This window comes from Pungitius pungitius, chromosome 20 (assembly GCF_949316345.1).
Source record: "Pungitius pungitius chromosome 20, fPunPun2.1, whole genome shotgun sequence".
NCBI classification, from domain to species: domain Eukaryota; kingdom Metazoa; phylum Chordata; class Actinopteri; order Perciformes; family Gasterosteidae; genus Pungitius; species Pungitius pungitius.
The window spans coordinates 14,443,036-14,464,811 of record NC_084919.1 but is presented as its reverse complement, the minus strand read 5'-3'; the positions used below and the strand labels follow the sequence as shown (position 1 = coordinate 14,464,811).

The window sequence follows — 21,776 nt, the reverse complement described above, 5'->3', positions numbered from 1 at the left end:
AGAGTAGTATTGACCAATCACGTCCGAGCAGGCTTTGGTTGACCCACAGAACCACAGAATTATCTCCCTCCAAGGCTTTGACAGCGCAATGGGTTCGAAGATGGTTGACCAATGATAGCGGCTCTCAGCCCTGGGTGTCTAACCCTTGATCTCCTTCCTTTACTCCAGGGATGAAGAGTTCTCAGTCAGTTCTGTCTTGGCCTCCGATGTCATCCACGCCAGCCGCAAAGATATCCCTTGTATATTCCGAGTACGTTTTCTTGACTTCTTTGAAACGTTCACAACGCTTTGCATTCCATTTAGTCCTGAAGTGCTATTTTACATGTAATTTGACCTTTCACCTCCTGTCTCATCAGGTGACAGCATCCCAGCTCTCCCACTCGAGCAACCACAAGCCCTCCATCCTGATCCTGGCCGACAGCGATCAGGAGAGGAACAAATGGGTGGGTCTCCTCAACGAGCTCCACCGCATCCTCAAGAAGAACAAGCTGAAGGAGCGCTTCGTCTACGTCCCCAAGGAGGCTTACGACAGCACGCTGCCGCTCATCAAGACGACGCAGTCTGCTGCCATCATAGGTGGGCTTCAGCACTGCAGACCCCCGGTGTGCATGCTGGGTCTAGTTGTTCTCTACGGTTATGTGTTTGGTCTCCACCGCGTAGTGAAGCCTTTCTGTCGCTGTACCGACACTGACTTCCTTTGCTTTGCCTCAGATCACGAGCGCGTCGCCCTGGGCAACGAGGAAGGCCTCTTTGTCATCCATGTCACCAAAGATGGTAAGCTCCGCTTCAAGGATGTGTTCAGGGCCCTTGATCCCCCCGTTTGAATCTACTCACCCCTGCCCTCTCCCTCCGTCCTCAGAAATAATCCGTGTGGGGGACAACAAGAAGGTGCACCACATCGACCTGATTCTCCAGGAGCAGCTGCTGGCGGTCATCTCCGGTAGGAACCGCCACGTCCGTCTCTTCCCCACGCAGGCCTTGGACGGCCGCGAGACCGATTCCTACAAGCTGGCTGAGACCAAAGGCTGCCAGAGCATCGTCTCCGGGCCCGTCCGCAACGGCTCGCTCACCTGCCTGTGCGTGGCCATGAAGAGACAAATCATATGCTACGAGGTGAGAACACCATAGGCTGGCTGTTGGCTTCTAGCAGGCCTTTTGCTCTTAGTGGATCTAATTGCTGTGCTTTTCTGCTGTAACATCTCCAGGTGAATAAGAGTAAAGGACGTCACCGTCGGCTCCGCGAGGTGCAGGCCCCGGGGCCGGTGCAGTGGATGGGTCTGCTCAGTGAGCGCCTCTACGTGGGCTACCAGTCCGGCTTCACCCGCTACAGGTACCCTGCCTGTTAACGGACTGATCTGGGAGCAGTGGAGATGTTACGGTTTCGCTGTTCATTTGTTATCATGGTAACTGACTGAGTTGCATGACACTGGGACCAAATGACCTGAGTGACTGTGATGACCTCCACAGTGTCCATGGAGACATGGCCCCTGTCAACCTGCTCCACCACGAGGACCACACCCTGGCCTTCATCCCCCAGCAGAGCCTGGAAGCCCTCTGCGCCGTGGAGATCTCCAGCAAAGAGCTGCTGCTGTGCTTCAGCTCCATCGCCGTGTACGTGGACTCCCAGGGCCGCAGGTCGCGTCAGCAGGAGCTGATGTGGCCAGCTGTTCCCAACTCCGCCTGTGAGTGATATCCTGTTCTGTTACATGGAGAAGAAACAAAGAGGCACATGTGTGAACCAAATGACTCCTTTTGCCCAGGCTACAACGCCCCCTACCTGTCTGTGTACAGCGAGAACGCCGTTGACGTGTTTGACGTCAACACCATGGAGTGGATTCAGACCATCCCTCTCAAGAAGGTCAGGGCTGTTGTAGACACCACATGACACATGACTACAGCTGGGTTCAAACCCCACAGAACGGATCGGTTAAACCGATTTCTCTGAAATGAAATAGTTTATATCAAGATGCACATTTTTAAAAGCTTTCCGTTGCAAATTTTATTTCCCCTAATCCAGCCTTATTTATTTGGAATGATTATTTTATTCTTAGATCATTATTTCTAACTCTTTCATTTAAATTAGACAACTGACAACCAATATTGTTGAGATATTTCTATCTAATCTCTAATGGCCTCCATCTATGGTGTGGACTCATGTAGGCACCTGGACGCATCTCTGGCTCCCCCTGGTGGAGTGGTCAACATAGCAACCAGACCCTGCCATGTCTTGAACGAAACCGATGATCAGAAATCCGTTGTGCAGGGGTGATTAATGACACACTTCTCTACTCCCCTTTCAGGTGCGACCCCTGAACGTCGACGGCTCTCTGAACCTTCTGGGACTGGAAACAGTGCGACTCATCTATTTCAGAAACAAGATGGCCGGTAAGAACACCACAAGGATAAAGTAAAGCCGTCGCTCCTTTCTTATTGTTCATCCTGCTCATTATACACCGCGTTGTGTATGAGGAGAAGGTGTGACGTGCCACTGTGAACCACACAGCACATTTGCATCACTTTGTAGGCGCGCCCATGAACACGCCGGTGGCTTTGTTGCTCTCTTCCAGAGGGCGATGAGCTGGTGGTCCCAGAGACGTCGGATAACAGCAGGAAGCAGATGGTGCGCAGCATGAACAACAAGAGGCGCTTCTCCTTCAGGGTGCCGGAGGAAGAGCGGCTCCAGCAGAGGAGGTCGGTACCTGCGGGAGGAGTCTCCTGGAGGAAAGCCACTAGAACCGTGGCAGTATAAACCATCATTCTGATCATCACCATCATCAGTGCAGTGTTAACTGCCTTCTTATTGAAAAGCATAACCGATGCTACATGTTATAGATATTTGTTGGCAGCAACACAACCATCAAGCAAAATCTGAAGTTGTTGTTTTTGGTTCCCTGTGTTGTTTCCAGAGAGATGCTGCGTGATCCGGAGATGAGGAACAAGCTCATCTCCAACCCCACCAACTTCAACCACGTGGCCCACATGGGGCCAGGAGACGGGATCCAGATCCTGAAAGACCTGCCCATGGTACGCGCACACACACATTGAAACGGACACAATGTGTGTGTGCCCCCACAGACCCCCCGCCTTTGTTCTTCGTCTTCATCATCATCATCTAGTGTAGCATGCCAGCATCTCATCTGAGTGGAAGTCACAGCAGTCGTCCCTCTCTCTCTCAAAGTCACCTGATGAACATCCTCTCCCTCGTCTTCCTTCATCTTTTAAATTGCTCTCATCCCCCCCTCCCCCCGCTGTGCGCTGGCGGAACGCCGTGCGTGTGCCTTTGTACATCTGTAGAGCGCGTGCTCCATCCTCGCCCCTCACTGTCCGCGGCACTGCGCTGTGTGTGTGTGTGTGTGTTTGCGCCGTGGTGTTTAAACCAGAACCTCCGTGTTCAGGAGAGCCGCGCCGGCTTCAGTGCTTCCGTCAGCATCCCCTCCATCACCAAGAACCGCGGCGAGCCGGGCCGCTCCATGAGCGCCAGCAGCGGGCTGGGCATACGTGAGTAACCGCACAACCCGCCACTGCCCGTAGCAACCAATCAGTAAGTCCCCCTCCCCCCCCCCCCCCCCCCCCCCCCCCCCCCCGCCGCAAGAGCCCTTTGTTCAAGTAGTCCTCCGTCCGTCCTCTCCGTCCAGGCTCGTCCTCCCAGAACGGCAGCGCGCTGCGCCGAGAGCTGTCCGGGGGCAGCTACGGATCCAAGCGGCAGACCATGACCTCTCCCTCTGAGAGCTCCCTGTCCTCTGGCGGGGGCATGGACTGTGGTGACGCTCCGCTGTCCCAGTTTGACAGAGAGGTCAGTAAACAGAGTCCCTGTGACACGACGTCTTTCAGTCTGGCCGAAACAACATCAGCTTTGTCCACATGCACATCATGATGTTTTAAATGCGACGTGTTTGAAGAAGCAATCCCATTGTTCCCTACTGAAAGAAGCCCCTAAACCCCCCCCCCCCCCCCCCGCTCCATCCCATCGCTCTGGCCGGTCGGAGCTGACCGACCGGCCAGAGCTCCCTGTGATGTCATCATGAACGCAGATTCCCACTTCCTGCTGAACAGAACTATTGTTGATCAATAGTTTGAACCCATTTAACACCTGACATGATGGAGGGGGTCGTTTTGTTACAATCATCCTCCCCTGTGGCTTCCTTTCCACATGTAGCCCCCCCCCCAGAACATGTGTTGTATATACTTCGTGTCACATTAAACGGATCAAACGGTAAATATATATTAGCTTTCAGCACCTTAACTCCCCACCACCACAGAACGCCTGCCATCCTTCCTGTGCCGCCCCCCCCCCCCCCCCGCCATCCCCATGGCCCATAAGCCTGGACGTCTTTGCCCCATCCCTCAGCTGTGCACCCCCCTCCCACCCCAGCATGTTGTCTGTGGGCCGGGTGCTGAGTTGTGAACTCTCCTCTGCAGTGGCAGGCGGTCTCACCGTCGGAGAAGACCCCCGATCTGAAAAGGGCTTTAAGGACCCTGCTTAGTAAGATGAAGGTAATGTCAACAGCCCCCCCGGCTGCACCAAACACACCACGGCGAGCACCGTGTCACGGAACACACGCATCACACACAGTCTGTCTGCACCAGGTGTAGTCACATGACAGCCACGGCCCCTGCTGCTCCGCCTCCACCCGCCATCCGAGGCTTCATCACTTGTTTCACCGTCAATTCAAAGCACACCGCATGTCTGCTTCCTGCTTCCTGTGGACATGACGACATCACCGAAAGACAAACACTGATTGGTTCATGTGGGTCGAAAGGCTACACACTGTCACATGGGTGTGTAAACAGCAGCGCTTCTCCCAATAGTGTGTGTGTGTGTGTGTGTGTGTGTGTGTGTGTGTGTGTGTGTGTAAATCCCCCGAGCTGAGGACATGGTCACTGAAGGGACACACTTGGCCTCACATGGGAGGAGGGGCCTCTATCCTGTCTCACTGTACAGTATGAAGGGTCACACCCCCCCCCCCCCCCCCCCCCAATCTGGCCTGCATGTTTGTTTGATTGCCTTCAGCTGGTCAATTGAGCTGATGATGTGAAAGATGGGGCGGGGGGGTGGTGGCTTTCCACTCATTTATGGTAGATACTAGAACTCTCCTCATCTGACTCACGCCCCTTTATGCTTTGATTCTAACCCCGCCTCTCTCTCCTCATGGTCAAAATAAAAAATGTCCACTTCTGCCTGCAGGATTCAGACTCGCCGCGCCATTCCACGGCTTCCAACAGCTCCACCTTCAGCAGCCCTCCCAGTCCGGCCTCCCCCCACAAGGCCAAGTCCCTGTCCCTGGAGAGCACAGACCGCATGGGCTGGGACACATGAGCCTCCGTCAGCCCCCAAACTCCACCGACAGCACAGACTCCAAAAAATCCCTCCTCTTCCTCCTCCGCCCATCGCTTTCTCTCTGAATATCCCCCCCCCCCCCAGTGCCCAGATAACTGCACCCACTTCTGCACCTTCCCTCTGTCCCTGGTCGCAGGCGGAGACACGGACAGAGACGATACGAGTGGTGATGTACATCAGTGTGTGTGTAGGAAAAAAGCTCCCGACTGCAGCGTGTTCTTTCTGTCTGTGCCCCCCCCCCCCCCCCTCTAAATGCAACAAGAGGAGTATCTGGAGAGAACGTACTTGTACATAGGACCCTTTGGGTTTTGGGGACAATACTTTAATTTATTTATCAATCTTAGAGAAGGAAAAGTAGGTTTGCTTCATGGCCGACTCAGGCGGGTGGCGCTTAACCCGTCCTCACCCCCCCCCCCCCCTGCTTTCTCTTTGGTTGCTGCAGAAATTGAAATTGTCAAAAAAAAGAAAAGAAGGCAATGCTCTTTATTTTTTATTTTGCTCGTGGTATTAACTGCAGTGACTTTATAACATTTTTTATTTTGACCATCGGCAACCAGCAGCGTTAACGTCGGCTCGAATGACATCATCACATCTCCTCTGACTCTCGCTCCCTGGAGTGACATCATCCAGTGTGACACCTCCCACTGTGCTGGACAACCAAACTGAACAGCTCGCAGGTTCCCATGACGACGATGTACATAGGTTCAAAGTAGAGAGTAATATATGATACGGAGAATACTGTACTACAGAGACAGAAGATTCTTTTATTTTCCATGTGTTCCTTCTGAGTTGTATTCACACATTTAGGCCATTTTAAACCAGTTTCTTTTTTTTACCGTGCGATTTTAAATTGGTTTGTTTTTTATTGTGTGTTTCCTCCACTCGGTTTGCGTTTGTGTGAAGAACCCTCTGCTGCCCGTGCTGTCAGGTGAACGAATTATCACGTGACGAAGTCCTTCCACTGAACGAGAGAGAGACTTTGGTTGATCGGTTCACTACAAAAGGAGCATTAGTCAGACTTCTTGATTTCAACACTAAAATGCGAATGTATTCACTCAAACACTAGCAGCGCTTGTCTTGATGAAATGAGCGGAGTGCGTCCTGTGGTCTGTGGATGATGTCATCTCTAACCCTCCAGGCGCCAGTGAGTGGAAGGGAAGGAGCAGTGCTGAACACGACCCATCCTCCACTTTATTCCCGCCGTTTGAAACAAAGCTGCTCTATAAACCCATTCCAAGTATTTCTTATTTTGAAGTATTCCATTTCTCATGCAGAGCCGGGAGGTGGGATGTGTTTCCTTCCAAACAACCACCTTTTAAAGCGGGAGTTTCTGCACAATGTATTAGCTACGGGAAGCTGGGGGGTGAGTGTTTTATCAGCCATCATTGTACAGACACAGTGAGAGTCACATGACCGATAAAGAGAGGGGAGGAGAAACTCAGGAAACGTCAGGACCAATGAATTCTTTTCATTTGGGTGGATGAAGGAGTGACTGACAGGTGAATCTGGCTCCAGGTGAATCGTGCAGTACATGTGACCCGGGGGGAGCCGACTGGAAGATAAACGGTTTTCGGGGGGAGGAAGAAAATAATGAATCAAACGCCTTTGCATTTCAGTGAGGTCTTATCTACAGAACCTTCCATATTATTTTGCTCTTTCATATCATATTGCATTTTGTTTTTCTTTCTAGGATTGCTTTGTAATAATTTGTACAGTTTTGCATGTTTTAGATGTAATCATTTGTTTTTTGGTTTGTTTTACTTGGACGTGCTCCCTTTTGAACAGTTTTACTGAGGATAACCCACTACAGGAGATGTAGATTCTTTTTTGCACAAAAAAAATATTTAAGGTGTAAGGTCAAACAAAAATAATGTATGGAACTGGCTGCCACACCTCTGGAGAACTATTAACCTGACTCCGATGTATTTCAATAAAGCGGAGGGCTGTTACAAATATAAACTGAGTGTTGCTGTGTGGTCATTACATGTCTGTCCGTTCCTTAAAAAAAAAGCTTTATTATAAAAAGTTCAGTTTTTACATCTATACAAGTAAACATTTCTAAACAGGACAAACTACTGATTCCAATTTACCAATTCAAACCGTAAAAGTGTGTTCACACAGAAGAGCAACGCCTGTGTTAGCAGTTAGCCGTTAGCTTACATGCTATCACATTTCATGGTAGAAGCCTCTAACTGACCCCCACACACAGTCCTAAGGCAGCAGTTTGGTTTCGCTGTGTTCCAGCCCTTGCATTTCTCTTGTTACATCCATCACAGTAAAGCAAGGAAGTACCTCAATGTAGAAATTAAGTTGTAAAATGAGATGAGGGACATTTTGGTTCTCTAAAGGAATTCAGCCCTCACACGGAATATCAAGGAATAGCCTTTATAAATAAGTCCAGCGTTGCGTTAAGAGTGGAGACGTCAGTGACTGAAGAGGTGCAAAATGTCAAATGTAAATCTTTTAAAAGAAGAAGAAGGCTCCTTTCTACAAGTACACAACAAGTCCATCGATCAGTGCAGCCCAGCAGCGACGGTCCTCAACCGCCTCAGTGAAGCAGGTCCAAAACCCTCAGCTTTTGGGAAAGGGGGAAGAGTACATTTGAGAGGACATTTTAAGACATCGATCCTCATGTGGCTGCATGTCAACAGAGGACACACAAGTCCTCCTCTTCAGGCTGCAGCTCCGTCCTCCTCCGGGACTCTGTGAATCCCGTTTCCAGCGACACCGAACGCGGCTTGGGTGGTGCTGGTGAGGTCCCTGGCGCTACTGTGCCGTGAGTCCAGTCGTTGGGTGGAGCCGTGCCGTGAGAGGCTGTCCAGGCGGTTGGTGCTGCAGTGTCTGGACTGCGGTTGGTCGTAGAGGCGCGACATGCTGCCGTAGGGCAGCCGCTCATCTGCGGCCCGGAAGCTGGAGGCGGCGTACCTGGGGGGTACAAAGGTCAGCATCAGGAGCGCGGCCCTCTGTGCGTGGAGGACAGGGGGACACAGAGACATCACACCCACCTGTCGTCCCGGGGGCGCTGCAGGCTGCCGTGGTAGCTGCTCATCTTGGAGCGTGCGCTGCGGACCGAGCTGGCCCGGCTGGTGCTGCCGCTGGGCGGCTCGTCCAACATGGCCAGGTGGGTGGAGGAGGCGTGGGTGGACGTCCCCTGGGTGGACGTGCCCCGTGACTTCCTCACGATGGGCGTGTTGGGGTCCCTGAGCAGCAGCTGGGCGAAGTCGGGTTCCTGGAGCACCTGCCTGCTCTCGTGGACCATCGCGCTGCAGCAGGGGAAGGAGGAGGACAGGGAGGGGGCGGAGGAAGGGGGCGGAGGAAGGGAGGGCAGGGAGAGACGCAGTAGGGTGGGGAGGGACAGGGGGAAGGCGGCGAGGTGGGGGATGTGGAAGAAGAGAATGGAGGAGTGTGTGGAGCAGGCGGTGGGAGAGGGGGTTAATGCTCTGAGTTTGGGGGGGGGGGAGGGAGGTGCAGAAAAGGGCCAGTGTTCACCACCAAGCCACATGGACATGATGATAACCTACTTCTACACAGTTTATTACCTGCAGTGATGTGCTGCTATAGTAGTGTGTATAGTACACAGTGTTGTGCATGAACGATAGTTCATGAACTCGTTCATATTTTGGGCGAACGTGAACTGAACGTACTGTATTAATGCCCGATGAACGTTACTGTGAACTCGTTCATTCTGGTGTCTGTGAACGGCGCGTTCTTTCAGGTTAACATCGTTCAATGGGGTGCCAGATTTCTATAGAAAAAACACTGTAAACGCGCCTTAATAAGTAGTGTGGAGTGAATGGACAGCAACATTATAGCAACAATGTCCCCTCAATGCTAATGTAAACCCTGGTTGGATAAGGATTCAAAATTAGATATGAAGATGAAATCTGATGCATAGCTTCAGTGTTAAAACTGATTAAATAATCTGTGGTTCTGGGCTGTGGCAATAATTTTGAAAAATAATAGCTTGCAGCAACATATGGAAAAAAAGAACTGAACTAGTTGGAACTGTAAACTTGGTTCAAATATTTTGAAGTTTGAACTATGAACTGAACTAGTTCATGTAGAAAGTGAACTTTCCCAACACTGATGGTACATAGTATATTATACTTCAATTAATGTATTACAAAAGCAACAGTGTCATTGAGATGAAGGCCTGTATGAGTATCTGGATGAAGGTGTCTCCTAGCACAGGACTATTAGATCTCACGATTCAACGCTGCTGTCCTGAGTGCTTCTTTGGAGAGCCATCTCTCTCTAGCCTGAATAATACCAATTAGACATAAGAACAATGATAAAGCAGGACGTACTCTTTGCGTCTCTTGCCGTGGAAGAAGCTGGCCCACTCGAAGCAGGTCTTCTTACTGGCCACCCAGAACACAGAGGGGATTCCCACGATCAGCATCATCACGTACTTGATCAGGAACAAGGCCAGGCCGGGCCGGCTGGTGCGCTCCACCTGACGGGGGCACACACACACACACACACACTCTTTAAATCTCTGGGTCGTCCCTGTACTTCCTTCAGAGCTGTGATTCTTCAAGTTTCTCCTTCCAGCAATACTCAGTTTTATTTTCAATAATCTATTTACTATTTTCTTAGAGCTTCAGAATCCGGTTCAACCATTGTTTCTCTTGCATGAGCATTTCTATTGGATGGTAGTGCTGGTCGTAGTCACGTGACTGCAGTCCAACACAAAGCCCAGAGGGGGAGACAAAGAAATGAAAGCAGACCTTTAACTACTACTAATAGTTCTACTACGTCTTTTACTGCTCTAACCCTTCCAGACGGGGGCCGGTCACACGCTCAAAGCTCAAAGCTTCTACTTCTGTTTTTTTTAGCATTTTTTATCATTCCAATGCAGGAAATGAGTTCTTTAGTTCAGGTTTAAGGTCCTAATGGGTCACCGAGGGTTGAACGGTCATGTTAAACATCTCCATCAAACGCTTCAGCCGGGATGCAGCGAGGCACAGAAACCCCATCTCTGCCTCCCAGTCTCATTATATACGTGCACACAGGACCCCCCCCCCCACCCCCCATCACAGCAGAGAGAGGAGAGACCCAGAAAAACAACGTCCTCGTTACAGACAGCAGAGCATCTCCACAGCGGCTGAGCCATTAAACACTGCCTTCATTGGTGTAGAGTTCCACTGTGTGTGTGTGTGTGTGTGTGTGAGGGGGGATGGGGGGGGGGCTCTTTGGACCATCATGCAGGAGCTGTTGAGCAGAATATAGGTACTTTGAGTCTAAGCTTTGTACTGATGGTGGGGGGTTTTGCACATAGAGGAGTCTGCTGTATGTACAGTTAGAACAGCAGATGCAGCTTGATGTGCTTTAACTGCCATATGTATGTGTTGCAGTTTGACCCCTGACCCCTCCAGCACACACACACACACACACACAGTGCTCATGTTCCTCTCTGTAGCTCGGACTTCATCACACAACAGTTCAAACCTGTGAGTGGACGCAGCGCTCACAGGGACCCAGGCGCTTCAGCAGGAGGAACCGTACATCGAGATGGAGATCATGACCCTCAGCTAGTGCTCTGTAACAGCTGGTAACAGTGTTGGCCAGCGGTGCTGTGGTATGAGTGTGTGTGTGTGTGTGTGCATTGCCTTTTAAAGCACTCAGCACACTCTCACTGAGCATTTGGCTCTCTAATGTGTGTGTGTGTGTGTGTGCAAACATCTGGCCGCTGCCAGCCTCCTCCCAGCTGTGACCTTTGTTGTGGGGGCAGACCCCACTTATGTGTAAAACCTCTCACCCTCCACTGTATGAGTACTATGTCGGAACAAAAAAAACCTGCTTCCGTGCCATTTTGCTTAATCTCTTTATTTTCCTTATTTACGGTAATGGTTATATTTTAATTCCCTTATTTTGTTTGAGTTGTTACATCTTGGTTTCCCCTAAAGGGGCCCTTAGACGTTTATCATGAACTTTTTTTTCTTTTGTGACTGACAAGTGTCTTAGACACAGGTTCTCATTCGCCTTCACCAAGAAACATAAGCTTTACACAGACCTGAGATGAGCTCATGCAGGTGGAAACACACACACACACACACACACACAGACGCTGGGGAGGTGGTGCAGCGCGTTACCTGGTAGGGGCAGGGGATGTGGTAATCCCGACACTTCTCCTGGACCCAGGTGGTCTCCCACACGGCGCGGTGGCTGCTCTCGTAGAGGAAGCAGAAGAGGACGGCCAGCAGGGGGACCAGGTACAGCGCGGAGAACACAGCGATGCGGATCATGAACTTTACCAGTTTCTCCTGGTTCTCCTTCTCCAGTGGAATCTCCATGCGGACCCGGTTGAGTGCGGCTATGCCTGCCAGCAGCAGTGCCACGCCCACCTGGGACCACGGGACAGGAGGAGAACTTCATTCAGAGACCTTTTCCTGCACCCATGTGTGTGAGAGAGAACAGCTGTAGGGTTTCCTCACCACCACGTCCAATCCCAGCGGCGCCAGCAGGAACCAGCGCAGGGCCGTCAGGTTGTACAGCCCCACGAAGCAAACCCCGCTGACGCTGTCCCCCTCGATCTTGTTCATGGCCATCAGGGCGACGGTGAGGACACCGGGGAGGCCCCAGGCACAGGCGTGGAACAGGAGGGCCTTCTTCTCTATCGCCTCACTGCCCCACTTGGGAACGGCCGCCAGGAACCAGGTGATGGTCAGAATGACCCACCAGACGCTGCCGGCCATGGTGAAGAAGTAGAGCACCATGAAGAGAAGGGTGCAGGCCTGGGACAGACAGAATGGACAGGTGGAGGATCACACCGGTGTGGAGGCAGCAGACATACAGAAGACGGCCCAGGACCGACGGCTCGTTACTTTGTTATGGGAGCCTTGGGTCACGGTTGAAGCCCTAAACCTCCCGGGACTCGCTGCGTTACAGGACACTTTGTCCTCCAACAGGAAGCCCAGGAAGAACACCAGGGACACCATCATGTAGCACACGGCGTAGAATACGATGGGACGCTCCGGGTAGCGGAAGCGCGACACGTCGATGAGGAAAGTCAGGACGGTGAAGAGGGTGGCGGACAGGCACACGATGGACACCACGCCGATGAAGTAGCGGGCGAACGCCAGCTCCTCGCGCGTGAAGTACATGTTGGAGCAGGGGGGGGAGCAGTCGCGGACCCCCATGAAGGAGTAGCCCAGCTCGGGGTCGATTTTGAGTTCTCTGGGGCACCAGAAGCCGTAGTCCCGCTGGATGGAGACGGGCGATTCCGTCCCGTCCGAGCCGGACAGCAGGTCCACGGGGCGGGGGTACGGCTCGTCACAGTCCGGGAACCTGAGAGGGGGGGGGACCACAGGGTGACCTCAGGGTCACTCACCCGGCAGCGTGAAATGACCGCGTTCTTATTATACATAAATACATACAAAACACACTAATCTACAGCATCAAACGTTTTAACTTAAAACTATGAACGGTTTAATGTTCTACTGTTAAACTGCTTCACATTTAGTCTGTGGGAGGGGGGGGGGGGGGGGCTCATGCACATTGAAAACACTGACTTAAATGAATAAAAGGCACATGGCTAGCTAGCTAATGCAGCTACACGAGCGCTAGGCTACCGTTAGCTGCTGAGTCCTCAGAGTAGGTAAAATAAGGTTTGGTAACCCTTGGTGTGTTCCATGGTTTTATTGCTCTTTGCTGTGTGGTGCGTCTGCTCGACGGCTAACAGGAAAGATAGAAGTCTTGTAGAATGCTCACCTCCCTGCTGGCGATGTCTAAGTGTGTGTTGCTACTCGTGGGTCTAATTGTGAATGTGTTATCTGAAGCCAGTCATTAGTGAGGCTTAGAAACCGGTGCTTTGGAGGAAGAGGAGAGGATCTCTGCTGCTGGACCGACCTGTTGCAGTCCATTTCCTGCGGCCAGCTGACCCCAAACATGTCCATGAGCTTGTAGCAGTCGCTCTTGGCCTGCAGGCAGAGGCGGCGGCAGGGCAGAGTCATGCGGCCGTACTCGGTGCACAGCGGGGCGTAGAGCGCGCACAGGAACATCCGCAGGTCCGGGGAGCAGTGGAGGTTCACCATGGGATGGAACGGCTGCAGATGGGGATCAAATCATAAAACTCTTTTATTCAAAGCGCTTCAGGAAGATGGCAGATCGCCCCCCAGCCTCACAGCGAGGGCCAAAGGGGGCACAAAGAGATCAGTGGAGCATGACTCTGACACTTTCTGGAGAAGAGCCCACGAAAACAACGCTGGCCTCTTTCCCAATAATCCCCCCCCCGTAATAATAGACCCCCCCCTCCTCCATCCCTGCTCGCCTCCTTCCCTCCAACCTTCAGACAGGAAGGAGCCCCCCCCCCCCCCCCCCCCCACTCACACAGGCCGACAGGACCTTTGTGTTACAGGGAGGACCACGCTGTGGCTGAGTGACACACACACACACACACACACACACACACACACACACACACACACACACACACACACACAGTGCTGATGGAAGTATATTATTTACATGCTAACACACCCACAAACACGCAGCATAAAGGCCTCACGCATACAAAGTGAGCCAAGAGGCGTGAGGGCAGGAAGCATCCGTTAGTAGAAGAGTGTGGAAACGTGTTGATGTGCGTAGCGCCTGGCTAATGCTACGCACCATCCCCCAAAGACAGAAGGAGGGGGGGGGGGGGGGGCGATTGGTCTCGGTGTTGGTTGGATGGTGGATAGAAGATCTCACTGTGGGAAGTTCTACATGTTGTCAGTGGGTGTCTGCTGGGGGAAGTAAGTTGTGGAAGGTTACGTGAGACACTTCCAGAGAGCGGACACTGTTCTCAGAGCCGCACTCTGTGGTCAGAGGGACAAGCCGTAGTGGGAGTGGGCTGGAGACGGGTTCCCAGTCACAGAGACACAGTTTCACTCCACACAACACAGCGGCTTGGTTTGAGAGAACAGCTGATCTAGGACTAGGACACAACGATCAGATCTGAGCCTGATGGTGGTGGAGACGCGTTGCCCACCATGTGTCTGTCCTGCCAGTACACATGCTCCTCCTGGAAGCACGCCACCCACACGGAGGTCTTCATGTGCGGAGCCCTCAGGGCACAAAGCCGCCACGTCCCTGCAGCACTCGTCCAGAGGACAATGAGCAGGGACACAACGCATCAGGAGACATTAGTTCACTGAAGGGAGTAATCAGACTGCCTCGTCTCTTCCACAGAGATGACCCCATGTCTGTTTCATTGGGCATCTGTTGAGATCCACCTTGAGCTGGATGACATCAGCCTGAAGTCCGTCCTGCAGGGCTTTGAGTGACGCGGGTCGTTCCTTGGAGGCACAGAGCGAGCTGGGTTCATTCCTCACCCTGATGCTGACGTCATCGGTGTTGCCCCGTAGCGTCGGTTAGCCGCTCAAACATGATCTGATGCGTCTAAAGTGAGCTCGCATCTTTGCTCCTCCATCCTAGCTCCTCTTCAGTATCTGCATTCAGGGTGGGGCCGTTTTGGCCCTCGACCCTCCGCACTGTCCACTGGGATGTGAAGTTAATGGGCCCACTGGGAGCAGCCGGTGAACCACTGGTGCGCTGAACGGCCAGCGGCGCTTTCCACCCTAAAGTCCCCCGGTGTAAGGAGAAACTGGGGGTGGGGGTGGGGGCCAGTCATTACATATTCATGAGTCTGTTGGGGGGGGGGGGGGGGAATCTTTGAGTGGAACAATATGAAATGCTGTTTAGGCCTGATTGTGAGGTTTGTCTCAATCACAAAGAAGAGATAGCATGTGTGTGTGTGTGTGTGTGTGTGTGTGAGTGTGAGTGTGAGCAGACTGCAGTGAGTGTGGTGAACACGCCGACACTTTTCACTCAACAGGATTTTGCTGAAAAGCTTTAATCTCCAAACTGCTTTTAAAGACGTGAGAAAAACAGCTGTGACCTCAGTTTCACCCACATGAATATCGGAGATTATCCCGTGTGTTTGGTATCAGATCGACTGTGTTATTAAATATGAATGTGGTCTAGTGAGAGGGAGGGGGAGGAGGGGGGGTAGCTTCCTGGTGCTAAAGTAATTCCCTTTTAATGAAGGCTCTGCTGCTAAGATGGTGACATTACTGACAAAGAAGCCAACTGGTCGTTGTTAGAAATACATTCCTGTCACCTCTTTTCTTCATCCCCACCCCCCTGCATTTTCTCTCCCCCTCTATCCTCCTTTCTCCTCTGCTGCCATTTCAATTCCCTAAATTTCAAGCTCAGCGCCATGGCAACGAGTGATGCATCACCAGGGAGGAGGAGGAGAACGAGGGTGGGGAGCGGGGTTTGAGGAGGTCAGGGTGCGGGGCGGAGGGGACCACCTCCTGGGAGGCAAGAAAGCCTCGGCCCCCTTTGTTACCAGCACAATCGGGACGGTTTCCTGGGCAACGGGAGAGCCCTGCGCCGGGGGAGGGAGAGGACAAAAGACATGGGGGGAGGAGTAGGGGGAAGAGGGAGAAGGGATGGGTCCACTGAGTCAACCGTGTCATTCCCCGCTAAGAGAGGTTTGAAAACCTTGTGCCCTCTGTGCAATGCGCACACACACACACACGTACACACACACACACACGTACACACACACACACACACGTACACACACACACACACACACACACACACACACACACGTACACACACACACTGTTGTGGACCAGCGACTTGCTCTCTGCTTCTCTTTCAGTCCACTGCCAATAAACACGGTGTTGGACATTTAATAAAACAAGAGGCTCCTTTATAGCCTGAGTCACGCTGGGTAGGATTTATCAGACCGTGTGTGTGTGTGTGTGTGTGTGTGTGTGTGTGTGTGTGTGCTTAGCAGGGAAACATCTTCACTACTTTTTAGTTCACTGCAGCCAGTTTTAACACTTCAGCAACCACACACACACACACAGGAGTATCTGGGTTACTGTAACATGACACAGTTTATGTGAATGTGTTGTAAAGCTGAGACGAGAGGAGGATTTAAGGAGCAGCAAAGAGGAGGAAGTCAGTGGAAGTGGGACAGAGGAGTCACGCTCTTTACACAAAGCGCCACAAACTACATGACGACAACATGCAATGTCACATGTGTGTGTATAAACGCTGCTGGAGAAATAATACACTCTGCAGGGTTAATACTAAAAGGCTAAATAGTTTACAACTTTTTTCTTTTGCAGCTATTAATGATTTGGTGGTTTGGCTTTGGGTTCACACGCCTGCAATAACCCAACTGAATTAACATCTTCAGTTGGCTGTGAAACTCCCCAAATAATCCCTGTTCTCCCTGCTTGAACCTTTACCACTGTCATAACATGAAACATTTGATTCAGTATTTCATTATTTACATAAATCCAGGAGAGCCGTACTGTAACAAGGACATCAATCACGGAAAGGATTTTGTTGCCAGGTTCCTAACGATATTGTAACAGTTGCCTCCACACCACCAAAGAGGAAATGCAAAGTGCTCGTCATCAGCCCTCCTCACTGAGTGACATTCCAGTCCCACTGGAGGAAGGGACCATCAGCCCCAGTGAGGCCAGTCAGATCACGTCCTGTGTAGCACTATGCCACAGGAAGAGGAGACATTTCCCGGCCCCCAGGCGCTGTCCCACTTTAGCTGGGAGGTCATTCAGCGGTCAGCGATGGCCGACCACGCGGACACACAAAGCACCTGTGGCCTGGCAGTTTGGTTAAAAATGATTACATTCAAAAAGTAAACCCTTGTGTAAAGCTGGCCGTTTAATGTGGGTTGAAGCATAATGCTCTGTGGGTCAAACCCCCACAGCCAACCCAGACTGCACAGAACCTCACAAAATAATGTTTATAACGATATTGTGACAAATTGCTCTCACTTTCTCATAAAAACTAAACCTTGAAAATGTCTTGAGAGACGAGACCGGAGAAAAAGGAAATGATAAAGACACTTCAGGGGGTTGGACAAAAAGTGCAGGAACGGCAGGCGTTGGTTCTGGTCCAACTCCCAGTTTCTCCATTCATCATCATCATCATCCTCATCAGCCTTTCAGCGGCCTAATTCCCTTCTAAATCAACTGTCTATTCTCTTTTGGCTGCCCTCAACATGTTGCAGGCTTTGAATTCTCCCATGAACTGCATCTAGAGGCGAGTTATCTGGAAAACAAGAGCCAGAGGGCAGCTCTCTGCCTACTTGGAACCAATGGGGTTTGCATGTGTACCTTCCATTTACGAGCTCTAAGAGAGACTTCATTGTGGATCCATGACCAATCAAAGTGAACACCGTCTAAACCAGAAGGGCCTCCCTCTGTTCACAGCGAACAGGCACAACACAGCAGCCGCTTACATCCCTGCCAATGAGGAGACACACACATTCTAAAGTCATGTGTCCAAGTCACCATCGACAAGGACACAGCGAGTATGCGGGGGCCGGAGAGGTGGCAGCTGTTGTATCTTTTCCAAAAGTGAGTGCAGATGTGATGACGTGACGTGATGATGAAATGTGATGTTCAGGCCGGGTTACATAACCCAGGATTGTCCTGACTACTGCAAAGTGCAGCCGGCACAGATGGTCGCCAGGGCTCGTGCACCATCACCGCCGGGGGGGGGGGGGAGCGGGTGTCAAACGGTAAAAGTGATGGAGTGGGTGGGAGCCAAAGGGAACACACATGAACATGAGAATGCATAAAGAGAGAGAAGTAAAGATGCGTGCGCACACACACACACACACACACACGTTTTGATGCAGTTTGCTAGATAGATTGAGCTTCCAGGGGATCATCCTATGCAGAGGATGGGATTAAGTTAACAAGGTGATGCATCTGCTCCAGGGTTGTGTGTAAATGCCTAACTCGTCATTCCACAGAGGATAACACAACAGTAGGGTACTTTGCTGCTTAATCCATAGATAATCTCGGGGGGAACAATAAACACGGACTGCATTGACTCTGCTCAAAAGCCGGTTGTGTTAAATAAGAAGAGTCCTGATGTTGAGGCTGATCACTCGCTCTGTCAGCATGGCTCGTCGGGGCCAGAGACACTTTTAGGACACTTCAATAATGCACTTTGCTCATAGGCTCCGGGGCAGGTATTAGAAGGGAAATTTGTGCTTAATGTTTTGGTAACACATTCACAGTCCTCGGGGCGAAAAGAGACAAATTAAAGTGGGCTAAAGCTTACAAACTGTGAGCACAAACCCGGAGAGGCTGGGAGACCCAGAACCCTTCATTGCCATGTGAGGAAGAGCGTCCTGCCCTGACAGTACATTCACACAGACACACACGGTGTCCGTGGGTTTAGCACAGCGACTTCCTTGTGATGAGAGGACCTGCAATATGTTTGGAACCCTCGGAGACTAAAGTGAAATGTGAACAACTTGGAAGAGAAAGGACCTAGAAATCAGATCAAATATTGATTTATTTATGATTTTTTATTTATTTTGTTGATCAAGTCAATAAAAAAGAGTCCCCTCGACTCAAGTAACTCTTAGTGGAAGAACACTCAATCAAATCCAATCTGTATCCTCACTAGAAACCAATCAAAACACCAATGTAAAAATACAATTCCTGCAGAACCATTGAACCATTATCAATAACCAATAACACACTAATGTCCTAATTTAATATCAATAATCATTGCACTACTGTCTTGATTTAATTTCATACCTATTTTATACCTATTCCACTCCTGTACATTATTCTTGTTCAGTCCAACCAACAGTCAAAATGTAATTATGTTTTATATCATCATACCTTAAAAGCTAAAACCAACTAGTGTTTGAAAAAGGATGAATGTATTGTCAAAATGTTTGTCTCATAATGCTTTGATGATGAATGAATCCAGGCAGACGACAGGTGAGAGACAGAAAGAAGGTGGGAAGGAGACGTAGCGTTAAATAACACGCAATATGCTGTTTAAGGACTGTTAGACACAACGTGGTATGAATTCATTTCCACGTTTCACCATTTATGTGTCATTTGTAGATGGTCTTCCAAGTAGGCAGCGTTAGATAACCACATGTATATTAAGAAATACAACAGTGTTATTTGTACTTTTATAGAAGGTTCATCCATGAACGCCACATGCTGCATTTATGAAGATGACATTATTTTATTTTTGTCGGTTTATAAACATTAGGGCCTGATTCTCCAGTCATGAGTCAGGCAACATGTGCTGATTCCATTATTGACCACTAGCACAGAATATCAGCTCTAATATCAGCTATATCATCCTCCCTCACAATCTCATCCTGGAGTAAAGCGAGCCGTTGAACTGTGGGCTGAGCGGGTCGGCGGGGTACGTACCTCCATGGCGAGGGCTGCGGTCTGCTGGTCGTAGTGGTTCAGTATGTTGGGCATGTAGGTGGAGTTGTAGGGAAGCTCCTGGCACATGCGAAGCGTTATGGGCTCACACGTGAACAGACTGTGGCTCTCCTTCGGCGCGTCCATTGGGATGGCGACGCACGCCGTCACCACGGACAGCACCCACAGGAGACTCATGACGGGTCCGTGCAGCAGCTCGAGGCGGGTCGCCCGGTCAGGAAGGAGCGGGTGGTCCAGGTGGAAATCACAAGCCTCAAACAGCTCGTCGTGCTCGTCGGCTCACAGAGGGACGGTCCAACACGGCCATGACTCAAGCGGGCTGCATCCGTCGGCGTGGAATCAGCAGACCTCCATGGCCCAGTAGGAACCTTTAAGATGGCGCGCCTCCTTCTCCTGCCGCCACGTCAGCCAGGATGCTTACGAGAGGATATCAGTGACCACCACCGCTGAATCTGCATCTGCACAATAAAAGCACAACATCTGTTAAACACATATTTTACTGCTTCACCAGTAGAGGATCATTCAAAATGGATAGTATATTTTGTCATGGAGAAAAAATTATTTCTGATTGAAAATGTGAGAAATAATGGTGTGTGAATACACACAAAAGGCTGCATGAGAGGGATGTAGGGCGTTTAGCCTGGTGGGAGGTAGTGGAGTGATCACATTACCAGCATCATACTGGGGACCACAACCAAACCACCCACACAGACACACACATCACCGTTAGGATTTCTGCTATTGTCTTATTTTTATTGTGTCACCTTACGTTGTAGAAAATCTAATTAATTTTGCCCACACAACTACAACACAATAGGCTATAAGGCAACACAATGAATCCCATTAGGGTGTGAACGTACGTGGAGCCTTTAAGGGAGCTAGACTCCGCGGTAACGTGCACCTCCTCACGGTAACGTGCATCTCCTCACGGTAACGTGCATCTCATCACGGTAACGGGCACCCCCTCACGGTAACGCGCTCCTCCTGACGGTGACGCGCGAGCAGCCGATGTATAAATGAAAGCACCGCGGACAAAAGGGACGACGGTGCGCTCCAGTTAAACGAGAGACGGCGCGTGTCTACCGGCGTTCTGACGCGGTCTCACCGGCCCGAGCAGCGCGCGAGGCGGGTTAGCGGGGGAGAAACGGGGTGAATGTAAGCTAGCTTGAACCGGTTCAATTAAACGCAACTTTACCTGAATGGCGAGAATTCACGTGCAGCGACGGGGTCTCCGGCGCTCCTCCGTGGGGTGGTAACAATGAGTCCTCCTCTCCTCTCCCCCCCCCATCTTCTGAGCGCGCCCCCCCCCTCCCTCCTCCACCGAGCGCTTAGCCCGCGACATTTCATAAGTGGCTTCCGGATATGACCCTACACACTAAAAGCCTCATGGACGAAAGTCGAGACGGGAAGAAGAGAAGAAACACATTCTCGTGACAGAAAATCCAACACATTACTTTAGAGGGTTATTTGTTTATTTACTGGCAGCCGAACAGGATTCATTTCAAACTAGAGAACCAACTACGTCATCTCATGATTGGCTTTCCATCAATATGATTGATAAGCAACAACACATTTGGTACTGCACTTATATTTGAAGCCAGTACTTAGACTTAATAAGTATTTATCTCCTTCACCCTAATGTGTGCAGTCACGTGTACCGAATGACCACTACAATACAATGAAAACATATTCCATCCATTTGACAGCAATGATACAAAAATAACTAGTAAAACAGTAAAGATCATATAAAACATAGCAGCGGCAGTGGATATACTATAATAAATAAACTGTGACTTATGTATTTATACTCTACAGTTATAGTCAAACATTATTCAAGATATCAACATTATTCATGAAAAGTCTATGTAGGACGTCGATAGATTACCAACCCCAAAAATAAAACACTGGGACTATTGTGAAGTCTGAATCCAGGTAGCTGGATGTAAGTGTGCATGACAACCAACCAATGCATAACAATTTTTGCCATGTCAGTCTACTCTTTTACTTTGGAGGCACGATGGCTAGTTTCCGGTCAGCTCCGCGTGTGCTTGTTTACCTTGATGCGAATCTCCGTCTTTCTTCGCAGCAGGTTTTGTTTCTTCGGTGCGCGCCGCCGCCCTTTCGGGGACGAGCAGCGCTTTCTGATCATCAATGAAACACTTGAACTATTCTTCTGCTCACGACCCAAAGCA

General features: G+C 50.6%; 2 protein-coding genes across 7 annotated transcripts in view; one reads left to right on the top strand and one right to left on the bottom strand.

Moving 5' to 3' along the window:
- Positions 1-7,297, top strand: part of cdc42bpab (CDC42 binding protein kinase alpha (DMPK-like) b) — a 52,434-nt gene extending 45,137 nt beyond the window's left edge. For 2 of the 5 annotated variants that reach the window (XM_062559741.1, XM_062559740.1), the window contains 14 exons: positions 169-250; positions 357-576; positions 712-774; positions 860-1,113; positions 1,206-1,330; positions 1,468-1,682; positions 1,761-1,858; positions 2,301-2,385; positions 2,568-2,691; positions 2,907-3,024; positions 3,381-3,498; positions 3,636-3,793; positions 4,420-4,494; positions 5,186-7,297. In XM_062559741.1, the coding sequence (XP_062415725.1) occupies positions 169-250; positions 357-576; positions 712-774; positions 860-1,113; positions 1,206-1,330; positions 1,468-1,682; positions 1,761-1,858; positions 2,301-2,385; positions 2,568-2,691; positions 2,907-3,024; positions 3,381-3,498; positions 3,636-3,793; positions 4,420-4,494; positions 5,186-5,317 (1,867 nt within the window). In that variant the 3' untranslated portion in view covers positions 5,318-7,297. The remainder of the gene's footprint in view (positions 1-168; positions 251-356; positions 577-711; positions 775-859; positions 1,114-1,205; positions 1,331-1,467; positions 1,683-1,760; positions 1,859-2,300; positions 2,386-2,567; positions 2,692-2,906; positions 3,025-3,380; positions 3,499-3,635; positions 3,794-4,419; positions 4,495-5,185) is intronic. The other 3 variants (XM_037450357.2, XM_062559742.1, XM_062559743.1) reach the window with 3 other exon arrangements.
- A 36-nt stretch (positions 7,298-7,333) lies between these two features.
- fzd3a (frizzled class receptor 3a) lies at positions 7,334-20,884 on the bottom strand. Of its 2 annotated transcripts, none has more exons than XM_037450358.2 (9): positions 20,780-20,884; positions 19,567-20,042; positions 13,190-13,386; positions 12,166-12,628; positions 11,776-12,075; positions 11,434-11,685; positions 9,646-9,794; positions 8,344-8,601; positions 7,334-8,263 (listed from the first exon to the last, which is right to left on the bottom strand). In XM_037450358.2, the coding sequence occupies exons 2-9, from the start codon at positions 19,759-19,761 to the stop codon at positions 8,011-8,013; spliced, it is 2,067 nt and encodes a 688-aa protein (XP_037306255.1). In that variant the 5' UTR covers positions 19,762-20,042; positions 20,780-20,884; the 3' UTR covers positions 7,334-8,010. The 2 variants fall into 2 exon arrangements, with proteins under 2 accessions (XP_037306255.1, XP_037306256.1); XM_037450359.2 differs by lacking the exon at positions 20,780-20,884 and adding an exon at positions 20,445-20,768.
- Between the last annotated feature and the right edge of the window lie 892 nt (positions 20,885-21,776).